The sequence below is a fragment of the Pygocentrus nattereri genome, chromosome 20 (genome assembly GCF_015220715.1).
Source record: "Pygocentrus nattereri isolate fPygNat1 chromosome 20, fPygNat1.pri, whole genome shotgun sequence".
Taxonomy (NCBI): Eukaryota; Metazoa; Chordata; class Actinopteri; order Characiformes; family Serrasalmidae; genus Pygocentrus; species Pygocentrus nattereri.
This window is the reverse complement of record NC_051230.1, coordinates 33,110,876-33,119,848: the sequence shown is the minus strand read 5'-3', so window position 1 is coordinate 33,119,848 and position 8,973 is coordinate 33,110,876. Positions and strand designations below refer to the sequence as shown.

The 8,973-nt window shown below is 42.4% G+C and overlaps 1 protein-coding gene across 1 annotated transcript; it reads left to right on the top strand.

The window, feature by feature from the left end:
- The first annotated feature begins 357 nt into the window (after nucleotides 1-357).
- On the top strand, nucleotides 358-7,512 carry LOC108412249 (class I histocompatibility antigen, F10 alpha chain-like). The gene is made up of 6 exons (XM_037531718.1): nucleotides 358-519; nucleotides 1,923-2,065; nucleotides 2,767-3,027; nucleotides 4,437-4,712; nucleotides 5,763-6,059; nucleotides 6,162-7,512. Exons 2-6 carry the CDS (start codon nucleotides 2,005-2,007, stop codon nucleotides 6,257-6,259), a joined length of 993 nt encoding a protein of 330 aa, XP_037387615.1. The 5' UTR covers nucleotides 358-519; nucleotides 1,923-2,004; the 3' UTR covers nucleotides 6,260-7,512.
- Nucleotides 7,513-8,973: the final 1,461 nt, after the last annotated feature.

Here is an 8,973-nt window from a genome sequence, read left to right as displayed (position 1 = left end):
TCATGGGTGATAGGATGGAGGACGTTTGCAACTAGTTGTTAAAAATAACTTGGAAGGATTTTAGGTTTTTCACTCTTTTATGGGGCAGAACATCATCAAAGGACTCAGGGAATCTCTGTGCGTGAAGGACAAGGCCAAAAACCACAGCCGAATGCCCATGACCTTCAATCCCTCAGATGGCACTGCATTAACTACCGGCATTATTCTGCGTGAGAATGTGTGTTTGGGTGGGTGGGGGTGGGATGTGTGTGTGTGTGTGTGTGTGTGTGTGTGTGTTGGGTGGGGGGGGGGCGTTGTTTATTAGCTGTGTCATTATAGGATGTCTGTGCCTTTCAGGAAACCCAAGGTTCCAGTTCGTGTTCATTGAAGCGTGACAAAAACATCTGTTTTTAAAACAGCTGCAGTTTTGTTTTACAGTTTGCTGCATTGCAAATTGTTCCATTCCTCCATCTCCTACCATCTCACACTGAAATGCAGAGAGATTGAACAGCATCTGTAACATCTGCACACTGAGTCAAGGTAGGCCTACGTTCTATGCATAAAAACAAACAAAATTCAATAACTGTTTTTTGATAAATATTGCTAAATAAATAGATAATAATAATAATAATAATAATAATAATAATATGATGTACAAATAAATAATACTGTGATGTTTTTTGGAAAACAATGTATATTTTCAGAAATGCTGTGATTATTGAGACAAAACGCAAAAGTCAATTAGTGAAATGTTTTGTATTTTTAACATGTTGCAAGGGTCCCTGATCCATGGTGTAACTGTCCCTCCAGGTTTGAGGTCAGTTGCAACATCTGATTTCAGATAAATATCACAAAATGCCATATGTAATCTTTGAAGGGTAGGCAGAATTAGCAGACGTGTGTTTAATGGATAAAAATGTGGTTGGCCTTGTCCTAATAGTCCTAAACGTATTGCAACCGTCCCCGGTCTCCCCTCTGTTAAGGGATCCGTGAGTCAGAGTCTAACACATATCTTTGCTGTTATTTTACTGCTTGTGTTTTGTCATAACAGCAGCTCGGTCTGTGTGAATCACAGACAGTACAGTACGAATGTGCACTGAGAATTCACTGAATTCCCTTGTGAATTAGCTCTTCAGAGCTGATCTGAACATGGGTGGAGCGTTCACTGAACGAATAGACAAGTTAAATACGTCCGCAGCGACCATGATAGATCTGAAAACAACCCTAGTTTAGCAGTTCAAAATATTCTAACTGACGTTTAATACGTTCACACAGTGTAGTGACACAAACTGTGACTGTGCAGTAGCTCTTGAGTCGCAGTACAAACACTTTTACCAGATCAGTGAGCTGCAGCTCCTCCCACTGAACACCAACTCGAAAGGCTTTACTGCTTGGGAAATGCCCCCCAGCTGATATGGAGATTCTGATTGTTTCCACCATTGAGTTTGACACCCTCTCTGTTTGTGTCTGTCGGCCCTCCGAGTCGTTTCTTTAGGATGTAAGTGATCGGAGCTCAATCAGAAAGTGGTAGGTCGCTCCCAAGTAGTGTAGCTGTCTAAGCATTGGTCTATCACCAGGAGATCACAAGTTCGATCCCTGGTGATGCTACAGCCATCCATGGCCAGGAGTCCAAGACAGCACAATTGGCCTCACTCTCTCTGGGTGGGCAGGATAGCCCTCCTTCTCCCCCCATCACTCAATCAGGCATCTGTTAGCTGATGTAAGAGAACTGGCGGTTAGTGTTCTCCTTCAGGTATAGTGGCACCTTGAGAAGATGCAGTGGCACTTCACATAACTTGGAGGATGCTTGTACTCCCAGCACTGATGGAAACCGGTGCTGAAGCTGGGGGCGGGTTACACATTCAGTATCAACCAGCTCTCCTCCTTCTCTCTGCTTAGAAACTGACACCCCTGATACTGACTCCTTATTTCTCATTGACCAGAGCTCCTGGATCCTGAATTCCCATTGGTCAGATTTCTTCCCGCCACACGTTTGTAGGTTCTGATGCCAGTCTGTGGTGAGAGATGGAGCAGATCGTGAAGTCCCTCATTTACCTCGCCTTTACAGTTCCGCTGGCCTCAGCAGGTCAGTTTAACATCCTGGTAATAGACGGTTTAAAGCTTGATTGGAGGAAATGTTTGTAAACATTTATGCAAACTAGCTGAAACATTTGAACCCCTTCAACATTTGAACCCATTAACCCCTTAAAATACCAGACGTCCTACATACTGAGGTTTATTATTCATCTACAGGGACTTGAGCGCAAACTGCTTGAGCTGTTCTTAAGTTATAGAAGTGTGTAATGGACCTCTGGATATTTAAGGGGTTAATAGATTATAGATCATGTTAATAATGAGAAATGTGTAGAGGTTCATTCTGTTTGACTGCCGCTGATATTCCTGGGGGTGTGGCTAATTAACCTATTCAGCAGGTCACCCGACTGGAAATGTATTTCATAGCTTAATAATAGAAATGAATAACATTATAATAATAATGCTAATACTGTTAATAACAATAATAGTAATGACATTTTATTTTAAAACCAATGCTTGTGTCTTTAACTTATTCTGCAGGACATGTGACAAGATCCGTTTTATTTATTAAAAATGAATAATAATAACTTACCTTCATTTGAAAGGTATCACTGATGTCAGCACTGGTTTGTTGTTTGTTGGGTCTTTTCCAGCAGTGTGGCTGATGGAGCTGACATACTGGAGGTCGTGATGATTGTCTGCCTGTTTGTTCGCTGTGTTTCCTTCATGACAAATTTCTGATTACGTTTTCAGCCTCCCACTCTCTTCGCTACATCTTCACAGCAGTCACACCAGGAATTAACTTCCCAGAGTTCACTGTGGTGGGTCTGGTGGATGGGGGCCAGTTTGTGTACTATGACAGTAACATCAGGAAGTTCATCCCAAAGACAGACTGGATCGAGAAGAACGAGGATAAGGAGTGCTGGGACGCAGAGACACAGGATCATCTGAGAGTTCAGGAGATCTTCAAAGCTAATCTGGCTACAGGAATGATGCGCTTCAATCACACTGAAGGTGATCATGCACACACTTTAAACACGGGCCCCTTGCGGATACCCTGAATATAGGCTATGAGTTTTGTAGGGTGTTTCTTGCTACGAGCCCAAATCTTCGTGTTTCGGTTGTTATATGCGTATAAACATCTCAGTCTGAATGAATGCAGTCAGATTTAACTTCTCATTCTGAGCCCTTTATTCACTGAATCATCTCCTGAACATTCACACACACACTTTAAAGGGCCCGTGTCCTTCGTTTGACTTGGAGATTTCCCCTGAGTAACATTTGTGTGGCTTTGTGAACCAAGTACGTCATTTATTTCTACCTGACCATTTTCTCTCTTTATCTCTTACAATTGAAGAGGCTGTTTTTTTTACTGTGTCTTTAACACTGAACTGTTCTGATGGGCTCTCTCACTCAAAAAGCGGCCTGAAACACTCCTAATTTCAGTGTGAATGGGTGTTTTTATGGCTTAGTTTCCATACGCACGTATCAACCTGAGAGTGAATGGTATGTTTTGAAAGTTCCAGTTTCAAAAACAAGCAAGGAACTTTCAGTATTACACGATACAGGCCTTTTAAACATAATTTAAACCTATGTTATTCCAGTTACAGGGAAAAGTGCTTATAAATCTTATTTCTTTGTGGCCTTAGAAGACCATGTTGCACATATTAACTTTATTAAATTTGCAGATTGTAATGAAATATATCATTAATCCAATGAATCCCGAGCTAGTTTTGTATTTTACAGTAAATATCTGAGTCCAAGTGAGCACCATATGCTATGTGGTGGGCACTAGATACTGTCAGGTGCACACTGTATGCTACATGGTGGGCCACAGATACTATGTGGTGGGAACCAGACACTGTGTGTTGAGCACCAGATGCTATCAGGTGCACATCATATGCTATGTGGTGGGCAGCAGATGCTATCAGGTGCACATCATATGCTATGTGGTGGGCAGCAGATGCTATCAGATGGGCACCAGTTGGTATCAGGTGAGCACGAGATGCTGTGTGTTGAGCACCATATGCTAAGTGTTGAGCACCAGATGCTATCAGCTGCACAACATTTGCTATGTGATGAGCACCATGCTATGTGGTTTGCACCAGATACTGACAGCTGCTTCAACACAAACCTCTCTGTGATAGAATGTTTTAAATTATTTCAGATTTAGCAACATAAATAATGGCAACTAATCTAGGCTACTTGTTGAGGTTTAAGAAAATTGAAACAAAATTTCCAAAGTTAAGGCATCATGAAATGGCCTCTTTCAGCTTTAACAAGAAAAATAAATCTTACATAGTGCAGCTAAAAAAATACCTGACAAGATCATTTCCAGAAGGTGTTCAGCAGTAACTGCTCCAGGATGGACACTGACCTCACTCAGTCATTTTATTTAATCTGTTATACTTGTGTCTCTGCAGGTGTTCACACAGTGCAAGCGATGTACGGCTGTGAGCTGATTGATGATGGAACCAAGAGAGGATACCACCAGGAAAGTTATGATGGAGAAGATTTCATCAGTCTGGATATGAACACACTCACCTGGACTGCAGCCAACACTAAAGCTTTTACTACCAAACAGAAGTGGGATTCGGATGTGAGTCGGACTAACAGGTGGAAGAACTACCTGGAGAATGAGTGTATCGAGTGGTTACAGAAGTATGTGGAATATGGAAGATCTACTCTGGAGAGGAAAGGTACAGTGATCTGATCTGTTACTGTAACTGTTCACTCTCACTGTTTCACCCTCAGCACTGAAACCCTCAAAACCATTTAATCAGAAACATCCTTCCCTTCAACACTGACAGTAACTGTTATAGCATTGCTGATCACGTAGACAGTAAGTTCACCTACACTGATGTGCCAAAAGTCATGGGACATGAACTAGTATCGTGTAGGACCCCCTCTAGACCAGCAAAGTGCAACTCGATGTGGCATCGATTTCACAAGTGGACAGAAGACGTCTGGAGGCATGTTGAGCCAAGCTCTCTGGATAACCACCCACAACACTGTGGTGTTTGTAGGTGCAGGATCTCTGGTGTGAATGGACCTCTCACCCCATCCCATAAATACTCGATTAGGGCAAACGTGCAGGCCACATCATTCATCAGAACTGCAGATGGTCACCAAGCAGTAAAATATAGCGGTCACTGGTCATTGAAATGTGTAGGCGGACCAGTGGACCCAACCCATGCCATGAGAACACACCCCACACCCGTATGGAGCCATCACCAGCCTGCACAGTGTCTTGTTGACAACTGTGGTCTGCACCACACACAAACCCCACCATCAGCCCAAAACAACTGGTACCATGACTTATTGGACCACGCCACATGTTGATAGTCCTCTAGGGACTTTGGTGAGGCCTTGTGTGCTCTGGTGGGTCTTCTGCTCCCAAATCCCATGGAAGCTAAAAGCACTGCACTGACCTGTGGGATATGTGTGTGAGGCCTTCTGCATTGAATGTGGATGTGATTTCTGCCAGAGTTGCTTGTCTGTTTGCATGGTTAATTCTAGCCAGATGCTGCTGGTCACTATCATTCAGCACCTGTCAGTGGCCACTGCGCTGTCCACTGTGGGTGGTAATGTGTACTTTGCTGGTGAGAATGAGTCTTCAACCATTGTAATTTATCCTTTAGGTTTTTTGTATATTGCACATAAGCAAATTTTACGTTCTTAATACCGAGGATTGTAAACATATACATGTGCTCCATCTCTAACCCAACCCCCCCCCCCTCTCTCTCCAGTCTCTCCTGAGGTGTTTCTGTTCCAGAAGAACTCTTCTTCTCCAGTGGTGTGTCATGCAACAGGTTTCTTCCCCAAAGCAGTGATGATCTCCTGGCAGAAGAATGGAGAGGATCTGGAAGAGGATGCGGAGCTCAGAGAATTGCTGCCCAATCAGGATGGAACCTTCCAGAAGAGGAGCATTTTGACTGTCTCATCTGAGGAGCTGAACAAACACAACTACACCTGCGTCATTCAGCACATCAGCCTGGAGAAAGAGATGGTGCTACCAGTGACTGATCACAGAGTCCTGCCACGAGGTACTGACTGATTCTACTATACTGATCTAAATGACTTTGAAAATCACAGTATTAAACATGCAGCTGATGAACATGTACACTTTTGTAACACTGGTGTTTCAGATGGAGAGTCAGTTGGCATCATTGTTCATGGAGGCATGGCTGTTCTCCTGCTTGTCATGATTGGCTGTGTTGGAGTTTTCATTTGGAAGAAGATGTGAGAGAACGTGAGGCTCAGGTCTAACCGTGTGTTTACCAGCATCCAACTGACAGCTTAATTAAACTCAATTCAGATCACTTTTACTGTGGCCAGTGTGGACATGTACACACCCCAAGCACTCTGGGGACAGATTTTAATATGGACTCAAGTCAGGGACTCCAATCAGTGATTGAGACTCAAGTCCGACTTCTTGAGTTTTGTCCTTTAGACCGAAACATTTTCTGTAATAAAAGTTATTTGAAGCCGTGTTAACAGGTTTTAGGGTCGGGATCAGGGTCTGCTTTTGTACAATGCAATGCCTGCAGCTAATAATGAAACTAAATTTAATATCTCTGTTAAAACCTCCTGCGACCCTGAGGGAGAAGTGGCTTAGAAAATGGATGGATGTTAAAGCCTTGAGACTCATAAACCTGTGTAAAACCTGAAATTGTTCCTGGGGCAGGCTCAGTTACATTGGGCTGTATTTTTTATCGATGGCTTTAACACAGCAGCCTGATTGCGAGTGTTGCAGTACTGGGGTCTGGTCTAAGTCTTGTCTTGGTCTCGACATCATTTGGCCTCAGTCTTATATTGTGATATATCTTATTGTGAAAACCTATCATGGTACTTTTTTGCCATATTTCCCACTTTTAAGTGCACAACTACTGCAGATTTGGAAAAAATAGAAATAAAGCTAGAAACAGACCGATCAGCATTTTTGGGGCCGATACGGATCGCCAATCACCTTTCAGCACAATCAGCCGAGCTGATACCGATCAAGGGTGGGGCTGGATGCCTCGTTTATAGATGCAGCAAACTATTCTGAAGAATGACTGTTGGTATTTGAACTCAACAGCAAAATAAACACACCCCCACAATCAGTGCTCTTTCAGAAGCTCCGCCCCCAAATTCAGGGCCACAACAAGACTTCTGTAGGTCTTCATGGCCATAAATCCTTTCGCAAAGATTGCCAGACTGTGTACAGTTTAAATGCTGAAGTGGAAATGTTTTAGATTTCTATGATTTATGGGTTTCAGCTTGTTTTATTCTATCAGCAACATCACTGGATCAGAAACATTACAGTCCGTTCAGGAAAGTTCATGTCATTCATTTTTAATTGCATACAAGAAAATATGCAAGGGAATTTTAAAGTGAGACACAGTGGTGTCTTTAAAATTCCCTGAACCTAAACTGTAAATTCTGACTATTTTCTTCATTGCTTTCCAAACACAGAGCTCTGAGTTTTCAGTCATTAAAGTGCGGATATTATTCTTTTGTTTCTTGTAGCCGGTTATATGTGTTAGGCTCAGTCTGAAGCTCTAAACTGGCTCATTTCAGGTTCTTTAATCTTTGATTTGGGCTTTATTAAACACCAGCATCACTGCAGTTAATAGAAAGCACTTTCAGTTAAAAAACAATGTTATGAGGAGAAATTATGGGATGAGTTTGATTCCAAAACAAGACACTTTGGCTGAAGGATGTGATTTTAGTACCATGATGAAAACTTATTAACCGATATTCCCATTTATTTACAATCTGTGTCTTCCATTCAACCAGTTTCTGTTTTGAAATCATACGTCTGATAATATTTCATGTCTTCCGTTTAGTCTCTAGAAACTAATCCATGTAAAACCTGCATTTAAATCGTGAATTATCTGGTGTATAAAAAGGTCCCATTTTAAACTCAGATCAGGAACAGACACCAGCAGGGGGAGATAGAGGCTGTGAACAGAGAAACAGGCGGGAAAATAACCCAGAGCTCATAAAATGGTGGACAGATGACATCACTTCAAACGTTTAATGACATGCGTCCACATTTCTGCCAGTCTGGCTCAAACGGCCATGAGTGACCACAGGTTTAACGAAGACTAGAAGAAGTAGGTGATGACCTCTTAGACAGTCACCAGATCCATAAATGAGGTCGATTCATCGAGTCCTTAATAATCTGATCATGTTTATCAGACACATGCCAGGAAAGATAAGGTTACATAAATATTATTATTAGAATTATTGCTATCAGCCTATCATTATTAGAGTTATAGCTGTAAGCACAGTGACAGAACACAGAAGTGTTTTCAGGTTTCAGTGTGTTCAGTAAAGGTGGTTCGGTGTGGTTTGCTGTGGTCAGCCACTGGGTGACATAGATGACTGTAACTGTGGTAAAGCACTGTGGGTCCAGCAGAGGGAGCTGTTCCCCATCCTAACAAACCGAAAGCATTTCAGCGATTATTCTAGAACAGCAGGGACTTTCCATCTCCCTCTGGCACACATAGCTCTGGCACACAGGCTGGTTTGGCATGATTCCCTCATAGGGCGCCAAACAGCACCAGGGAGTTTACAGACTTTTACAGCATTGAGAGAGAGAGAGAGAGAGAGAGAGAGAGAGAGAGACAGAGAGAGAGAGAAAGAAAGACACCTTCACCTTTAAAATCTGTTGTTTATCAAAGTGTGTTGTTTTATAAGGGTGATAAACAGTTAATGTTTGTAAATGACTCGGGATCTGAGGGCAGATTTCCTCTTTACTCTGTCAGTGTCTGGATTTTCTTTTGCTGTATGAAGCACAAACGAAACAGTCGGTGTGAAGCGTCTCCACTCAGCACGATCTTCATGTCCTCATCTGACCCTGTTTTCCCCTCAGACTTCATTAGTTTGCTCATGAAGGCAGCTCTGTTTATTAACCCAGTCCTACAACATGTTTATTTGGGTGACTGACTCTCAGTTACAGCATTAAAACTC

What these genes read in the sequence shown, in the direction of transcription:
- LOC108412249 (XM_037531718.1), top strand. Translation starts at nt 2,005, where the DNA reads ATGGAGCAGATCGTGAAGTCCCTCATTTACCTCGCCTTTACAGTTCCG. An exon ending in GCGCTTCAATCACACTGAAG is followed by an intron (nt 3,028 to 4,436) that starts GTGATCATGCAC and finishes GTGTCTCTGCAG; the next exon opens with GTGTTCACACAGTGCAAGCG. An exon ending in ATCTACTCTGGAGAGGAAAG is followed by an intron (nt 4,713 to 5,762) that starts GTACAGTGATCT and finishes CTCTCTCTCCAG; the next exon opens with TCTCTCCTGAGGTGTTTCTG.